At 45.0% G+C, this 19,216-nt stretch overlaps 1 protein-coding gene across 1 annotated transcript in view; it reads right to left on the reverse strand.

The window, feature by feature from the left end:
• FXYD7 (FXYD domain containing ion transport regulator 7) overlaps positions 1-15,835 on the reverse strand; it is a 22,430-nt gene extending 6,595 nt beyond the window's left edge. Inside the window, exons 1-4 of the mRNA XM_075606165.1 lie at positions 15,447-15,835; positions 2,900-2,935; positions 1,295-1,369; positions 467-500 (exon numbers count right to left, since the gene is read on the reverse strand). Of these exons, the coding sequence (XP_075462280.1) occupies positions 467-500; positions 1,295-1,369; positions 2,900-2,935; positions 15,447-15,477 (176 nt within the window). The 5' untranslated portion in view covers positions 15,478-15,835. The remainder of the gene's footprint in view (positions 1-466; positions 501-1,294; positions 1,370-2,899; positions 2,936-15,446) is intronic.
• Between the last annotated feature and the right edge of the window lie 3,381 nt (positions 15,836-19,216).

Below are 19,216 nucleotides of genomic sequence, written 5' to 3' on the forward strand. Positions count from 1 at the left end.
TATCACAGAGTTTCTATAGGATTCAATGGCAGTGATGGCGCAGAATATCTCACAATGAATGTGTGTGTGTGTGCGTGTGTGTGTGTGTGTATATATATGTGTGTGTGTATTGGAGCAAAGAGAATGGAGACTTGTGATAGAAAAGAAAAATCCTCAGCTGGCTCTAAAACGAATACATAAAAGAGTCCACTCACTGGGAGGGATATCAGCCACAATTACATGTTCACAAAAGCATATTTATTGTTGTGGATGATCATTAATGCCATCCCAGCGATGCCTTTAAAACAGCATTCAGCTGGCTCAGCAGCAGGTGTGACAGCCTGGTGCTTGTGAGGGACCACTCACTGCATGAGCTGTAATAATAGGCTGTGGGTCTTACTGAAAAGCAAAAGGATGAGCAAGAAAGAGATACAGAGGCAGGAAAAGACAGAGAGAGAGAGAGAGAGCAGGGAAGGAGAAGTCTTACTTTGCATTCCTCTGTTTGCATTTAAATTTGTTACCTATAGTATAGGAAAATGAGAGGAAAAGAATATCACAAGTTATGTAAAAACAACTTTAAAAAACAATTAAAAAGAGGTGAATTCTGGGCAAATTCATTGGAGAACTGAATTGTGAAGGAGTGTTTCTGAGAAACGATTTTAACTAATTGGCTGCCAGATAGAACTCTGGCAAACAAAGTGTTAACCAATGGGTCTAAATCAGCAAACCCTTCATATCAATTTCACAACCCTGAGGATTCTGTGCTTCAATGCAAAGAAAGGTTCACTGACATACAGTACACAATGTATTTCGTATTAGCTTATGTCTGCATTAAATGTTAAAAACATGTGATGAAGTTCCTTACATTGGATGTTGGACATTAATAATGTTTGCCATCTCACATCTGGCAGGTTTTTGTTGTTAACAAAAGGGCAACACATTGGCAGACAGAACAACCCATTATAAAATGAGTCACTTAACACCATCTCCCCCTCCAATTAAACATTCATTAAACGCCCTCAAATAAAACAGGTACAGTACAAAGGAAAAACTTTAGAAAGTCAGGTAGCTGGGATTGTGAATTAATGGTCACCCAAGGGGACGGTGGGTGACCCACACCTGTTGCATGTTTGTGAATCTCTCCCCGCATTGCTTTAATAAACTGGCAGTCAAAGAAAAGCCTTTGTGTTTCAATTTAACGTAACCATCATATTGCAAAGATCCCTAAGAAGGCGACCACGATAGCATGGCTTGGGATGGTTGTGGGGTTCAGCATAGGACACGGGATGCACCTGAGGTTGGGGGAACCACTTACTCAGAGCGATGACAATGCCCAAGATGAACATGACGATGGCAAGAATAAGTCCGGTCATCCTAACCGTGTCATAATCTGAATCAAAGCAGAAACGGTGTCAGTTCACGGACAGAGGTAGCAAAATAAACAGAGGCTCTGAGATAAAGAGACACACAAGATACTGAGATGCACACAGACAGGAGACAGAAGTACCGACATGTCTACATGTGAAAATACACCAAGATGCCGAACAGAAAACACAGAGACACCGAAACAAGACGCTGAGGCGACTTATCAATGCGTAAGTACAGAATATGGAACAGTTCTGGCAAATTGTAACCTGCGTGATGTTATTGTGGAAGATAATCACTAACCGTGCATGACATGTTATTTCTTGGGAGTGTTCTGGCCTTTAGGATGGACTTGATAAATGCTTTAAGAAGATTCTTATTGGCATGTGACATGCATGTTCACAACTAAAGTATAACGATGAACATAGAAACATAGGCTGTATAACGAAGCCATAAAACCATCTCTTTATAAAGCATCGTCATAATGCAGACACTTTTACCTCTCTATCCACCTTTAAGACCCACCTTAAGACACACTTGCTTAAAGAAGCATATGAATAGCACTCTGGATTATACTGGACACATGTTACATAAAGCTTGGCCCCCTGCAGACGCACTTACCAAAATTCCCTCCTCCTGTCTCTGTACGTTCTCCCTACCTACCAATTAGACTGTAAGCTCCTCGGGGCAGGGACTCCTCTTCCTTAATGTTACGTTTATGTCTAAAGCACTTATTCCCATGACCTGTTATTTATATTATCTGTTATTTATTTGATTACCACATGTATTACTACTGTGAAGCGCTATGTACATTAATGGCGCTATATAAATAAAGACATACAATACAATACCTACTCCTTTGCAATGTGACTTTTAATGATCCCTCAGAAATAGTCTTTGAAGTGGAACATCCCAAATGCTCACGCAGCATATACTAACCAAGAGCAAAATAATGGGTCTATTAAAGCAGCAATACAGGTTTAATTAATTTTAATTATAGGATTGAAGCAGGGGGTCTCCGGAGCTGAACTGTGTTCATTTTAGCACCCGGGACCCCCTGCTTCCAGTGATACTTACATCCCTACGGGGTGCCGGTATCTCTGCAGGCCAATAGGAAACTGTGACGTCATCAGGTGCGGCTTCCTATTGGCCCACGTGACCAGAACATTTAAACTCCACAGAGATACCGGCGCCCGCTACAGAGGTAAGTATCTTGGGAGGAAGGGGGCCCCCCGGAGCTGGGTACAGCTGGGAAGCATTTAAAACTTCACTTCAGATAGGAAGGACTTTTGTGTGAGCAGATAATCGGGAGAGAGAAGGGCGATTCGAGATGCAGAATGGGATACATCTCATTATAACATGTGCACCGTGGAACCGCTCCCCAACGTGCCTCCCGCTCCTAGCATTAATAGGGATCGTTATATTGATCCAGTGGAAGTAAAATAAAATTTACAACAGTCAGTCAATGTGATGCCGGAAGATGATTCCAAATGTAGATATTCAGCTAAAACCCCCAGGACCCAGATTAATGTCACGTAAGGATAGCCAGACTTACCATACAGGAAGGGATCCTTATCACCATATACGCTCGCTAGAAAGAGAGAAATGATTAGTGCATGCGCACATAATGTGTGTATTGAGAGAAACAGGAGCTGGGGGTGCGGAGAGCAGTGATGAGAAAGGATGTACTGTAGGAATCGGAATTTTCTCATAGAATCTTTACAGTTCTGCCCCTCAGGATTCTTTCTGCAGATTTATTTATCTTAATACTATATTACTGCTGTACAATACACTACTACATTCAGCACATAGCATGATTTTCATTAAACATACCTTTTACATTGTACATAGTGAGGTGTTCATGCTTCTGCCAGTCTAGTAACAATGGCTGTTACCTAGGGCCAAGCACTGTTTCCATGTATTTCTGTTACATTGCGTCACATTCTCACTTTAGCTGCAAGGCACAGTTGCCCAGATTAATGTCTAGATAAATCTGTCCAAGCAAGGGGCGTCCTGGTGAAATGGGTGAGATTCAGCAGGCGGATGGATTGTGCGATTGTCTTTGCACGCTTGATGAGAGTGTGTTTGTGAATGTATGTGAGATAGATATGTATACAGATGCAGCATGTGTTATTAGTCACAGTTCTAACATCACATGTCACGGTTTGTCTCACAAACAGAATGAGCAATGACACTGGCTATATCTGCATGTAGGTGTATGTGTGTACACATTGGAATGTTTTTGCACTATATGTACCATGTGGCTGTCATGGTTGAAGTAGGAACCCGAATAAGTTGAGTGGTTCTGACCAAAAAAGGACATTATAATCCTTTCACTGTTAGATTCACTAAGAAGAACTATATGGTCTCACAAAATGAACATTATCAGTTTTGCCTCTCCTGCGCAAACTCTTTGAAAGTGCTTCCTTTAGGAAGATATGCTCCTTTTTCTTTTACATTACAGCCACACTAATGTACATGCCCTCATCGTTTCCCATATTGACTACTGTAACCATCCTATTCACTGGCCTTTCTGCATGTAAGCTCATTATCCCTCTCTGCACCCTGTCTGCTGCTTAGCAACACAGAATGACAAGTGTGCATACCAGTCTACTATAGGAAAGCAGTTTATTTACAGAACAACCTTGTAATAAAAACTCAAGTGGTAAATCTTTATCCTCTGAGATTATTTTATGGTGTTTTTTTATTATGATATCCTCAGTATCTGGAAAGATAATCGTACGATCAAAAGTTTTTCCTATATGAGTAGTAACCATATAATTACATTTTTATATCTTAATTTATGCTCCTTTTTTTCAATTAGCAAACCAAATGAAACGAGTTACAAAATAAAAGATGTTCATAAAATGAGTGTGCATCACAGATCTTATCAGGTCATTATAAATAGAAAGTACTGTACCTGCGTTAGATAATCATTCCCTATTCGCCTCTCCAAAATACAAGGAGTAAGTTTAAATTGATAAGAGATCATTTCTTGGATGGCTCGAGACAGTCAGGAATTTTCCCGTTCAAACGTCCTTAACACCAATTGCAAATTACCTTTAATTTGCTAATTTAGTAAAAACGATTCTGTCTGTAAATGTGATAGAGGGGGGGCCTTCTTTAGCCTTGAATCAGAAGCGCTTTGCGAGTAGTTCATGCAGTTGGTTTTAACCCTTTATGTGGTTAAGGAACCCTACAAATAGATTGTGAAATTCTGGGCAACCCCAACCCTCTCCCCTCATCTCTCGTCTCCCCCATCTATCCACATCTCTCTTTTCTCCCCCCTCATCCCTTTCTCACACACCCCGCTTACACGCTCTCCCCCTTAGGCTGCGTCCAGGGTTGCAGCAGCTGTACAGAGGCGCGCTGAGGCTGAGGGAAAGCGGGTGCTTTCCCTGGCCTTGGTTAGCCCGCCGTCCGTGGGCGTGTCGGGGGGCGGGCCAGTGACGTCACGGAGCTGGTTCGCCCTTATTGGGCGAACCGCTCACGTGACCGGCCCTGCGCTCCCTTGAGCGCTTGAATCTAAAATTCTCTTAAGACCCACGCTTCCGCACGCTTGCGGATGCGTGCGCGAGCTCCTGCTAAAGCCGCTCTCATTGCGGCTGCAGGGGCTCACTGGTAAGCACCAGCGCGCCTCAGCACGGGCGCTGACCATGCCCGAGGCCTTACGCTCTATCTCCCCCTCTCACAGTCTCCCCCTTATGCTCCCTCTCCCCCTCTGCACCTTATGCTCTCTCTCACTCTGTAAAAGTGGTAAAAGGGGTTAAGGCTGCACTCCACAAATAGAAATAATGCATACAATTTACCGGCACAATAAATTTTCTTTATTCAGAAATCCGTGGAGCGCTGGATCCCTTCTTTTTCCTCTCACTCTCACACTCTTCCGCTTACTGTCTCTCTCCCCTCTCATGCACTCCCCCTCCCGCTCTCCCCCTCATGCTCCCCCTCACGCCCCCTCTCCCCTCACGCCCACTCTCCCCCTCACGCTCCCCCTCACGCCCCCTCTCCCCTCACGCCCACTCTCCCCCTCACGCCCCCTCTCCCTCCCATGCCCCCTCTCCCCCTCACGCCCCCTCACTCACACTCTCCCCTTAAGCTTCCTCTCCCCCTCTCACACGTTTGTTTCATTATTATTTGTTTTTTTACAGGAGCTGCCGGCGCGCGGGGGGAACTCCCTGCAGAGACACAGCAGAGAAAGAGTGCACGCACCTCTCTTAGGCTGAGTCCATGGTGACTCAGCCCGTGCGGAGGCGCGCTGAGGCTGAGGGAAAGCGGGTGCTTTCCCTGGCCTTAGTTCGCGCGCCGTCCGGGGGCGTGTCGGCGGGCGGGCCAGTGACGTTATGGAGCTGGTTCGCCCTCATTGGGTGAACCGCTCACGTGACCGGCCCTGCGCTCCCATGAGCGCGAAAATGTAACATTTTCATAAGACCTACGCTTCCGCACGCTTGCGTAAGCGAGCCCCTGCTAAAGCCGCTCTCATTGCGGCTGCAGGGGCTCACTGCTGAGCAGCAGCGCGCCTCAGCACGGGTCAGCGCATAAGCGCTGACCATGCCCGAGGCCTTACCTTGGGGCCTGCGCTGAAATGAAGCTCCCTCCTCCTGTGCAGACAGGAGGGAGAGGAAGGATCGCAGTGACCGGGCGACTGCTGCTGAGCTGGGGAGCTGCCGGGTCACTGCTATGTGGGGGGTCGGCAAGCCTCCGGGCTGGGAGAGTTGTCCCAGCTCTCCTCCCCTGGCGCTCGCGGAACCCCTCAGCGGGTAAAATAGTAGAAATCCCCCTAAAGGTAAAGCCTTACCTGTAAATACGCTTTTTTACAGCGCTATTTTTATATTGTTTATTTTTTTTTATAAAACAAAGAGTCAATCCAAGAAATATCCTACGTTTTATTTATTTTTTATATAAATAAGTTCTATAGTATTTAATAATACTTTCTAATTTTTCTTTGCAATTCAACTCTTAATGCCATTTTTATTGAGGTTTAATATACTGAGCATCCTTTGATTTCTATAGCAGGCTTTTGCCACCTCCCCAGCAGTCCAAAATATTTGTAACACTTTCCTGTCTGTGATCATTTGTTGCCAATGTTCCCAGCAGTTTGAGCTGCAAACTGTAACAATAGATAATGTTACCTTAGTAATATCAGGATACATTGTAACTGCTGAGTTACACTGACTGAAGGATTGATTTGAAACTGAACGTCAGCCATTTAGTGAACCCTGGGAAGCAGGATCTTTGCTGATCGATTACAGGAGAACCAATCGATCGGCAGCGTAGGTAATTAGTTTTCAATGAAGGTAATCAAAGGCTGTATATATTAAAACAAGCCTTTTTTTAAGCTTCTCGGATTGCCTCTCTGAATGATTTGCACCATCGTTTCTTTATTCATTCCTCCCTGAGACCTGCAGAGAGGTAATGGGGAGACTACAATTGCCACTGTTTTTGGATATGCGGATATTATACCTACAAACTGCGATTGTGTAAGAACAAACATTCACACACTACACACCGGAGAGACACACTACACCATATTGTGTCCTTTATTTCTTTTTCCAGTCAAAAACGTTGCGCCCCCTAAGCTTGAAGAAAGTACACTTGAGATCAACGGAAACTGTTTTGCAAGGGTTAAGTTCCAAATATTTGTTATTATTCCTAGTTTTCTTCACAGCACAAATTCACGTATTTATCACTAACCACGCAAACTCATTTGTGATATTGTATGTGAAATCACTTCTATCTGTTACACAGATATATTTAATTGCCCTTTAATTTGTTTATGTTTTTTTGAACAGCACTATCACTTTTAAGTACTCTTTATATCACTAAGTAATAAGAGAAGCCCCTATCACGGGTTTTTTTTGGGTGATCAACAGACAACATCACATGTTATTTAAATACTGACAAATCTTACGCCAACATTTCTTGACTCCCAGACCACACGCAGTGAAGAAGGTTCTCGGAGCAGATTTAGGGCAAGAATGTAGAGAATCTTTTTTGAATTTGGCATATTGCCTTGGAGATACCTACGTGCGATCATAAGCTCAATTTGCCTTAGTTCAGCTATGCGCAAACTGGGGAGCGCTAGATTTCCGGGGGGGGGGGGCGGCAGTTATAGAGGTCCCTTGCTCTCCCCCCAAGGCATTTAAATTAAATGCCGGGGGACCGCGCGATGCCTCTGGCCAGGGGACGCCGTGGGGTCACGTGATGTCACGTTACCATACCAACTAGCGCTTCCGCCCGGAGTAGAGACGTCACTTCCAGAACAACGCGGAGGAAGCAGACGCACCATTCACAGAGACACCAGAGAGAGGAAAAGACCCCGTACAATGCGCCGATCACACATGTGAATGTGAGTTTATCCCTTACCTCCTGTTGTATACAATACATCTTTTTGACATACTAGGCCATGAGAGTCCTCTCTACTTTTCATGAATTGAACCGGAAGATTGTTGCTTCATCCGCACACGAACCTACCTGAGCTCCATCCCCCCCATGCTCCAATCAGAGAGATTGAGTCTCTGATATGCCTCATACCAATCTGTGAGTGTACTGACACAAAGTGTATACATATCTACACCTTATTTGCATTGGTTGCACTGATGTGTGTTCTTTATCTTTTACATACTCTGGCTGTGAATACTCTGCGCTCCCCTCACCACAGCATTACAAGCCGGCAGTACATCACGGCATGACCAGTACGCAGGGATTGTGTGTGTTTACTAGATAGGGGGTTCCTGCAAACCTTTATATAGCCCAGAGGAATAGATAGATAAATAGGACTCAGGACTGTCATTGGGGAAGAAGCCTTGACAGAAATGATTGGTCAAGTAATGAAATCACCGAAAAAGCCCTGGGAGACAGAAACGTACATATTCTAGCCTAGAAAGCTCATCCCCCAAAAGCGGGGGGGGGGTGCTGGGTTAATGTAGAAATATTATGGTTACAGCGGTAGAAAAGCAAGAAGAGTTAGAAAGAGCATACTGTAACTTTCCTTACGAAGAATAAACTGCATAAGAACGAAAGTCCAAGAAGGGTTTGATATTACAAATGCCCTTCTTTGACAATAAGAAAAAAGGGTCTTCTACAGTCCACTCCCTGTGAAAGATATCGGGGTTACGCTATATTGCTATGAATGGTGATATTGCAGTGGAACGTTTCAAGTCACTCTACTCTTTCCTAAATCTGTATCAGTGTCTCCCCTGCTGAAATCACTCTCCTGGTTTCCTATTAAATCCCGCATCTCACACTCAAATCTCCTCCTCACTTTTAAAGCTTTACATTCTTCTGCTCCTCCTTACATCTCAGCCCTAATTTCTCGCTATGCTCCATCCCGGCTCTTGCGTTCTGCTCAAGGATGTCTTCTTTCTACCCCCTTTGTATCTAAAGCCCTCTCCCGCCTTAAACCTTTCCCACTGACTGCCCCACACCTCTGGAATGCCCTTCCCCTCAATACCCGACTAGCACCCTCTCTATCCACCTTTAAGACCCACCTTAAAACACACCTGTTTAACGAAGCATATGAGTAGCTCCATGACTAATACTACACACATGATACATAAAGCTTGGCCCCCTGCAGATGCACTTACCAGAACGCCCTCCTACTGTCTCTGTATTCTCTTCCTACCATTCAGATTGTAAGCTCCTCAGAGCAGGGACTCCTTTTCCTAAATATTACTTTTATGTCTGAAGCACTTCTTCCCATGACCTGTTATTTGTATTATTTGTTATTTATATAATTGTCACGTGTATTACTGCTGTGAAGCGCTATGTACATTAATGTCGCTATATAAATAAAGACATCCATCAATACAAGTCTGTGTTCTTTTGCCAAGTCTTAAATGTGTCAGAAAAAAAAAAAGGATTCTTTTTAATATGTGACGGAATGGTTGTGATAGATGTATGAGAAAGTGAAGCCAGGGGAGTATAGAGATGCCAGCGATTTCTCTAGTTTGTTGTTATTAAAAAAATATATTCAATAATCCATGTCTCGCATACTCAAGCAGACAGACTAGGTTACACATATAGCAATGTAAGATCCTTGAATCCCTTGGCAACTGCAATCTGTCAAGAGCAATGCCGGCCTTCTTCCCTCTCCATATAAACCGAGAGAACAACCGGTTTAATAAAGAGATATACGTCTTGTGAAGGATCAGGGAAAGGATTTGTAATAGATAAGTCTGCTTAGGATATCACATTATTTTGATGAGAATTATTCTTCCCATAAAAGGTAGACAAGCACGTCCAATTTTGCAGTTCAGACACAATTGTGAAAATGATTGGACGGATATTAGAAGTGTAGAGTTTATTGAGATCTAAAAGGGATATAACCCCCTAAATATCTAATGCAACCCCAAGCTATCTTAAACAGGAGAGAACAGTTGTGACCATTAGTTACCTACGGTATAATATCTCAGACTTGGTTAAATGAAACCTATACCCAGCAAATATGCTTATAAGTTTAAAGTTTGGATATGTTTGTCTGAAGAGCGAAGAGTGATAATTATATACAGTAATGTAATAGTTTCACCCACTATTTTAGGCATACAGAATGTTTTGATTTGCAAATATTAGTAACAGCAGATATTTATACCCATACTAAGCCATTTTATAAGTCGCTTGCAGTAATCGTAGCCACGAAAAGTATTTCACTTGGCCAATTCCATATAATGAGACTGAACTGTGGTAGTGTTTGTGCTTTTCTGAAATACAACGTAGATCAAAGGTCTAAAATAATGGATAGAGTCTATAAGGATAAAGTCACATATTCAGATTTTTACTTTCGATAGGCGCTTTTTCAAGTAGCTAATAGGTTGGAATAAATTAGCTTCTTATTATAAAATGGTACCTCATCCCAGGTAGAAACTCACCCGAAAGGTAAAGCCTTAACATCAAAGGACAACCTCACATTGAAAATGCTATTCAGGTGCGGTCAAATCTCACTCCAATATTTCTTGACTACATTTGACTCATTTTTTCAGTTTGGCATATTGCCTTGGGGATACATATCCCCTATGTGAGATCATAAGGTGAATTTGCCTGGATTTTTAACATTACACGCTATGCTTCCTATGGGTTTAGATGAATATACCGATTGTATTTAATTTGTCGGCAATTGATTCCTATTCAGATTCTAATGGCTGTGTGTGGTTTTATGTGTTGTTTTATATCTCCTCTCAGGTTCTTAGAACGTGTATTGATTTTAACAGCCTTTATTATTGTTGATTTAATATTCCTACAGCACTATAGTATTACCCTGGTCCAGGAGCTAAATAACAGGAGTGGGGAAGTAATATAACCAAAGAGTGTATGTCAAACTGCTTTTTTTGATTAAGGAATCCTATCATTATATTGTGAATTTCTTCAGAACCACAACCCTCTCTAATAGCGCATCTGAGATCAGATGCATTGTAAGGAACCCCAACCCTCTCTAATAGCGTGTCTGAGATCAGATGCATTGTAAGGAACGCCAACCCACTCTAATCGCGCGCCTGAGATCAGATGCATTGTAAGGAACCCCAACCCTCTCTAATAGCGTGTCTGAGATCAGATGCATTGTAGGGAACCCTAACACTCTCTAATAGCGTGTCTGAGATCAGATGCATTATAAGGAACACCAACCCTCTCTAATAGCACGTCTGAGATCCGATGCATTGTAAGGAACCCCAACCCTCTCTAATAGCATGTCTGAGATCAGATGCATTGTAAGGAACCCCAACCCTCTCTAATAGCGCGTCTGAGATCAGATGCATAGTAGGGAACCCCAACCCTCTCTCATAGCGCGTCTGAGATCAGATCGTATTGTAAATTCTTTTGTATTTGCTACAATTTTCAAATGACCTGAAAATTGCAGGGAACCCTTTCGGGATGCCCGTGGAAGGAACCCTGGTGTTCCTAGGAACCCAGGTTAAAAAACACTGTCCTAGCTACTGTGGCTATCTTGGTCATTGTAAGGACTCCCACTATTTATATCGGACGGGTCTCTCATTTAGATATGCAAACTTTTCGGAAAAGGTTTGCAAGCTCTGAGACATTTGTAGCTATGTGCGGAATTTGTTTTGCAAAAAAAGAAGTGAAAAGTTAAAAATAAATAAATTGCAGTGTCATGTGACCCCATCTTTTTAATGCAAATAACGACACATATGAGGACATAAAATGTCACGCTTTTTGTTTTTTAGCATGAAAAACCCCCACTGAGATTTTGCCATTTTGGACAAAAAAAAGCGAGAACAGAAAACCAGCGAGTTGTCCATTTTTACTCCCGTTCTTCTCCTTACATTATACACTCTTTCCGTATTTGCGCTGATTTTAACCCCCAAAATCCGTTTTGCAGTGAAAAATTTGACGACGTATTTGGGCGGTTTCAATCCACGCAGATTCATCAAAAGCCGCCACTGGATACAAGAATCCAATCCGCGGAATCAGCAAGCCACTGGCGGATTCTCAAGAATCCACAGATTGGATTCAACAAATCCGTCCACGGGTGGCGGAATCGTCGGAATGTATTGGTAATTAATCATTTAAAAAACAAGCAGAATGCGAATCGCCCTTTTGAGATTGATCCGCGGAAATCTGCTGATCGGCCGATCCCACTGCAGTTCCACTTCCGCCCCCCCCAAAAAAACCTTGCTCATCTCTAATCTGAATCCCACGCTGGGGATCATTTGTGTGTTCACAATTCTTTTAGCACCGTTTCCCCCCATTTTACAGCTGAGAAGCTTTCGTACATAGCCACCAAAATCCATAACTGCGAGCAACAGAGGAAGACGGAGAGAGAAAGATGGCGATGCTAAGGGGAATATTCCCCGATATATGCGCATAAAACTACCATTTTCTAGCTGAAAGCTAGTATAAAAAATACAGCACTGGAGTTATGAAAGTGAAAATGTTTTATTGTTTTCAATGAGTTGGTTTCTTTGATAAATCTGGAGCTGGTTGTTTAATTAATGCGAAGTTTTCCCCAGGGTTAAATCCAGGAGTCGTCGATAAACAAACCCCCTAGGAATTGAATACAAAGATATACAGAAATATGATGGAAGAGGCAGAAAAGGGGTAAGACGTAAGAAATGAAAGTGAGATACATATTGGGAAAGAATGAATACAGAGTGTGGACGGAGAGCGAGGGACAGACAAGCTCTGGTGAGACCCCACTGGCCAGCGGGGAATCCTCACTGCAGCATTGCAAGCAGCTGATGGGCTCTGCACTCGATCACTCAGTCTGTACCAAGACGTTGAGTCAGCATATTCACACCTCACTGCCCGAGGAAAGCCTTCTCATAGCCCATCGATATACACGACAGCGACAGGGATGCACCACATAGGGAGCCGGGACATACCTCTCACCGCGCTTTCCAGGGATATCTGGGACACCTACTCTAATCATTCCACCCACAGAGAATAGGCACACATTTCCCATCTCCTCCTCCCACGGTGGGCACCAGATGAACATACATCTCCATTCTTTTATATAGCGCAAGGCTGGCCTTACCTTTTGGAGGGGCCCAAGGTGGCATGTGGCCACGGGGCCCCTCCTCTTGCAGAGTTACGGCGGAACGTCATGGGGCCATGACAGCGCGATGTTGCAGAAGGAAGGCCGCTCTGCATAAGGCTGACACTAGGCGCGCGATGGAGCACGTGGCGTCGTGTGCCTGCCGCAGAGGCGATTGGTGGCCTAGGGGGAGACGCGATGGGGAGGCGTGGCCGTGACATCACGGAGCTTCCTTCACCCTCATTGGCTGAGCCGCTCGTGTGACCCAGCCGTCACGCGACAAAATCACATTATTTTGTCTGCTCGGCAATCGCGCATGCGGTCGCGCTTCATCACACCCGCGGTCGCGCGCTCTATGGCCTGCCTCACGGAGGCACAGACTTTTTTTTTTAGGAAATACCTCCCACTCAGATAGATAGATAGGATAGAATAGATAGATAGGATAGATAGGATAGATAGGATAGATCATTTTTTACAGATGTTCGCGAACCAGGTGATACTTGCCAATATTTTGCCGTGTACAACTCTGAAAAGCGAGACATTGTACGGGTCACATGGCGTTTTATACTGTATACTGGCATTATTGCTCAATTCTGGGTTAGCGATGTTTCATGATGTTAGCCTGATGAAAATGTTGCATTTAGGTCTAGTTTCACGTGTTGCCGAGCAATGCGAACTGTCGGCAAATTAAGCATAAAAATGCCACATTAAGGCTGAAATTGGCAAAAAAATTACTTTTGCAAGGCAAATGTAAAGACATTCGTACAACCATAGTGTGGATACGTATCACCCATGGCTTCTGTGCCACTGTGACACATGCAACTCACTCCACCCACAGAGCGATCTAGGACATATGTCTTACTCCCTCCTCCCACAGCCTTTACTGGCATGTACAGTACCATCTCACCAACTTCTACAGACATTGCCAGAAACGTGCCTTCAAGGCCTCTGGGGCACATGCTTCTCATGTCTTTCTCTTAACACCTTTACTTCCAGAGGGGGCAGTGAAGGAGTTAAAGTAGACACCTACCTAAAACCTACCTGAAATCCCTCCCACTAAGATATTTTTACTGGGTCAGATTGATGGCGGTACCAACGCTGCGACTGCACCGGGCCCCGCGCTCTTCCCCGGGTCCAACTTCCAAGATCGCAGTTTAAATGTTGTGGTGGTGATAGTTACCCCCCTGCAACACTTCAACTGGGATTACTGGAGTTTGGGCCCGGGGAAGAGCGCGGAGCCTCTGTAAGAGCCGGCATCTCCATGTACGTGACGATGCGTCGCCTTGACGGCGCGATGTCACATGATGTCACCGCGTAACGCGAGGGCAGGCAAGAGCCCCCCCCCCGTGTGACACATGATGTCATCACATGACGACATCACATGGCGGGAGGCGCGGCTCCGGAGGGGGTCAGAGGCCCTGCGCACACACTGATTAGACACATACATTTCATCCTGCTACAAAGATATGAGGGGCACATTCCAATTCACATTCTCCTGCAGAGATCTAGGACACACACACCCTTCACCTCTCAGTCTTGCTTCTCAATTCCATGTACAATACTTTCTTCACCCTTCTTTCTTACTCACTGTCAGTGGCACACACCTCAGGACCCCTTTTTTTCATCGGGTTCCAATGTTTTTCACTCCAAAAATACCACCTGTGAGCACACTCACGTCCCAGACTGGTCCACAACCCTGCACCTCCCCATTATCTCTTAGCGTGCAATGATTCCACTGCAGCCAGGGATTCTGGGTGATGACATGCAAATGAGCCCACAATTAGTCACTTTTTACTTCTTATCCATTGTATCATGTTCCCTTATAAGCTTATGCCTACCACATTACACAGCTACTCCCTCTTTGCATATTCCGCTGCATTCTCACTTATCGGGAGCGAGCCACACTGGCAGGATTATTGAATATAAATGGTCTCATGATTACATTCAATTTCAATCGTTGAAGCGAAAACTTTCCATTAATACGTAATAAGGTCCAAATGACACTAACATCCCTCAATGTAGTACAATTGTAATATCCATGCATCTCACTGATGTTCTAGATGAGAGCATATATCTCCCCGTCATATGCACATGGGCTGCTATTCCTTAATGCTTTGCGCTACAAAATATTTAGGACACATATTTCCTCGTCTCCTCCCTGTGAGGGAATCGTGTGCTTGCTCTATTAACCCATATGCAGTTCTCGCTTGCAGCAGTGTCTGTGTGTGTATGTGTCCGTGTGTGTGTGTGGGGGGGAGGTATCTGAGATGCTCAGCTGGGACACTGCATTGCACCTGCAGTGGAGATATTGGTGGGGGTGAGATGCTTATCGTTTGCTGCAGTAAAGCTGATCTGAGGGGATAGTGGGGGGGGGGGAGGGGGGGGTTAGTTCCCTGCAGAAAGGGGTAAAGAAAGAGATGAAGGGAATTAGGGAGGCAGAATAACCCCACCAGCAGTAAGGAACCAACACCCTTCCAGTGCTGCAGCAGTACGTCTTGTAGGATGCTGCATTGATGTATTACATCCCAAACAGCACTAGAGGAGTTAAGCAACCACGGAGTGTTAAAAGCCAGTACTGACCCACATTCAATCCATGAACACACACACTTTTTCTTACCTTTGTCGCTTCTTTGAGTTGGAGTAGCCATGCTGCAGACTGTACGGAGTTGTGTCTGATGGGTTTGTGTACCTGTCTCCTTGTTAGATTGTCTCAGTATATTTTATATAGTTCTGTGTGGAAGCGTTAACTAATCTATGTGATCTATGAGCCTTCTTCAAATAGTGTGCATGTGTATACGGATGCCAGTGTGTGTTATATATTGTGTGTTAGTATATGGTGTGTATGATGGAGAGGCTTGGTGTGTGCATTTGAGTGTGATGCTCTAAATGTGTGTAATTTGTCGTAATGATGTGTCTGTGTATTTGTGCGTCTGCATGTGATATTAGGATGCTGCTGCAGACCTAGAGCCGCACAGCTGGGTAAGGGGGGGTCTTTCTCTTCATTTATTCTCTCTCGCTCCCTCTATCCCATGGGGCTCTCCATAACAGCCAATCACAGGCAGCTTGAGACAGTTGACAGCTCCCTGATTGGTTCGGTGGTGAGCAGCTGAGAGATGGCTCTGCTTGTTGCAGCTGATTCAGTGCTGGGAGTGCGGAGGAGATGCGGGAAAATGTGCTCTATGTTACCCCATCTCTCCCCTCCTCTCTGTCCCTGCCCCCCTCTCCCATCTTCTATTCTTCTTCCTAACGTCAAGTCCACTGATACGGGACGGCTTCTTTCATTCCCCTCTTTCCCAATCTCCACCGCTCCCTCCCCCTGTCTCCCTCGCTTCTTGTCCTTATCTCACCCTATCTCTTATTCTTTCTGGTGTTTCGTGTCTGCTTCACTCCCTCTTATCACTCGCCTTCATCTTTGTGCATCACCCCCCCTGTCTATTGACATACTTCCCCCTCTTTCACTCTTTCTAATCCCCTTTAACGCACCTCCCCTTATGTAAGGCTATTATCTCATGGTTACACCTTGTTCAGCTATCCCCATCTCTTTAAACCAGGAGTGGCCAACTCCAGTCCTCAAGGGCCACTAACAGGTTGAGTTTTCAGGGTATCCCTGCTTCAGCACAGGTGGGGCCACTGATTAAGCCACCTGTGCTGAAGCAGGGATATCCTGAAAACCTGACCTGGTGGTTGCCTAGGGTTGGCCACTCCTGCTGTAAACCTTACACTTCTGGATCTCTCTCTCTTTCTCTCTGTATTGCACCTTCTGGATCTCTCTGCCTCCGTATTGCACCTGCGAGAGGCCAACGTGTTGAAATTGGGTTTGCAAGTTTGTTTGCACATTGTTAGCAAAATAAAAAAAAACAATCTTAAATATTTTGAATATCCACATTTTTTGCTCAAAATATTCTCTACATTAAAATAAAACTGCGGCAACTTTTTTCGAATGCCAATGAATTTGCGAATGTTCTTAAAAACCAACACATTTTGGGCTGCAAATTCAAATTTTGGGGCCAACATTCACCCCTCTCCTGTAACTGTAACTTTCCACTTCTCCGTCGCTCCGATTATACTCACCCGCTTATACTGACTCATTCCAAGCTCTCTCTATCCCCTATTATACCTCTCTCTATCCCCAATCATACATCTCTATCCCCTATCATACCTCTCTCTATCCTCTATCATACCTCTCTCTATCCCTATCATACCTTTCTCTATCCCCAATCATACATCTCTCTATCCCCAATCATACATCTCTCTATCCCCTATCATACCTCTCTCTATCCCCTATCATACCTCTCTCTATCCCCTATCATACCTCTCTCTATCCCTATCATACATCTCTCTATCCCCAATCATACATCTCTCTATCCCCTATCATACCTCTCTCTATCCCCTATCATACCTCTCTCTTTCCCTATCATACCTCTCTCTATCCCTATCATACCTCTCTCTTTCCCTATCATACCTCTCTCTATCCCTATCATACCTCTCTCTTTCCCTATCATACCTCTCTCTATCCCCGATCCTACCTCTCTCTTTCCCTATCATACCTCTCTCTATCCCCTATCATACCTCTCTCTTTCCCTATCATACCTCTCTCTATCCCTATCATACCTCTCTCTTTCCCTATCATACCTCTCTCTATCCCCTATCATACCTTTCTCTATCCCCGATCCTACCTCTTTCTCCTCTGTCACTCAATACAGGAAAGTAATGCAATTGAGTAATAATGCTGCAGTGATTCCAATGGTGCACTGATTTAAGCTAAATGTTACATCTTTTTTTTACCCCAGTGGCCGCCATAATTGGAATGACCTGTGGTGCTGATGTAGATCAGGGGTAGCCAACCCCAGTCCTCAAGAGCTACCAACAGGTCAGGTTTTCATGATATCCCTGCTTCAGCACAGGTGTCTCAATCAGTGGCTCAGTCACAGGGCATACCGGGATTTAGGGGTTCGGGATGCCTATACCTTTCTGGCACTGCTACTTAATCTCTATCTATATTTAACGAGGTCACAGAACTTTTGAAAACAGCCACAACTCCTGTGGAGCCGTAAGGTAGAAAATGAATTCCCGAAATACATGAATACAATACATATCTTCTTTACAATATAACAGTGGTGTGTCATGGAGCCATTGCCATGGTCCGGAGTACATTATCGCTGAAATACCGCCTGTCGTCTTGGCCTCCGCTTCCGTGAGCAGAATCCCAGCCTGCTGCTCATAGGTAAGACTCCCACCAGCCATGCAGGGCCGCCAACAGGGGGTGTCTGCCGGGGGTTGGTGTCCCGGGCTCGTTGGCTGGGGGGGGGGGGGGCCGGCGGGCGCTGCAAATTTCCCTTGAACTCTGGACAGGCCCTGCTGCTGGATGCGGATGAGCCCCGGCTCTCAGCTGCCTGTAAGCTTATTCCTCTCTGTATCCCAGGCGGCGAAGCTTCCACTGCCGGCGCGCGACGGGGCTCACTGACGTCAGCGCGCCGAAGTAAGCTTGGCCCAGCTTCCGGCACACCGCGCTCTGACGTCAGAGACACCCGTCGCGCACCGGCAGTGGAAGCTTGGCAGCGTGGGGCAGAGAAAGGAAGAGGCTTACAGGCCGCTGAGAGCCAGGGCCTGGCCGCAACCGGCAGCAGGGGCTGGCCAGAGGTTGGGGGAAATTTGCAGCGCCCGCCGGGCCCCCCCCCCCCCAGCCAATGGATCCCGCAGACACTGAGCCTGGCCTGACCCAAGGTAAGTCTGTATTTTTATATGTATTGGGGGGCTTGGGGGAATTTGTATATGTTTTGGGGGGTTTGGGGGTATTTGTATATGTATTGGGGGGCTTGGGGGTATTTGTATATGTTTTGGGGGGCTTGGGGGTATTTGTATATGTATTGGGGGGCTTGGGGTATTTTTTATATGTATTGAGGGCTTTTTATATGGGGTTGGGTATTTTTTATATGTATTGGGAGGGTTATTTTTTTATATGTATTTTTTATTTTGTTTTAATGTATTGTTCTTTTTTGTAGATGTATTGGGGTCTTTCTAAAATGCATTTGGGTGGGATTTTTTTTCAGCAAAAAGTTTTTTATTGGGACATGGTACAGATCAAACATTATCTAACAACACATTGTCGTACGTTAGTGACCATGTTCCCTTTTTCTTTCTATTTCCACTCTGAACAAATTATAACGTACAGGGAAAGACGACAGACAGACGGGACAGACAAGACGAACACCAGGGGGGGGGGGGGGGGAGGCCGGGCGAGGAGCATCTCCTGGTTGTTTTCTTCTTCCTCCGGTACCATCTCTATGCAGTGTGAGACCTCATTTGGAAACCCTAATTTCGTCTTTCGTCATCCCTACCAGTACCCCTCCTCGTTACTGTCAGTGCCGCTACTTCAGTGGAGAATGC

Source organism: Ascaphus truei, chromosome 6 (genome assembly GCF_040206685.1).
Source record: "Ascaphus truei isolate aAscTru1 chromosome 6, aAscTru1.hap1, whole genome shotgun sequence".
Classification (NCBI taxonomy): Eukaryota; Metazoa; Chordata; class Amphibia; order Anura; family Ascaphidae; genus Ascaphus; species Ascaphus truei.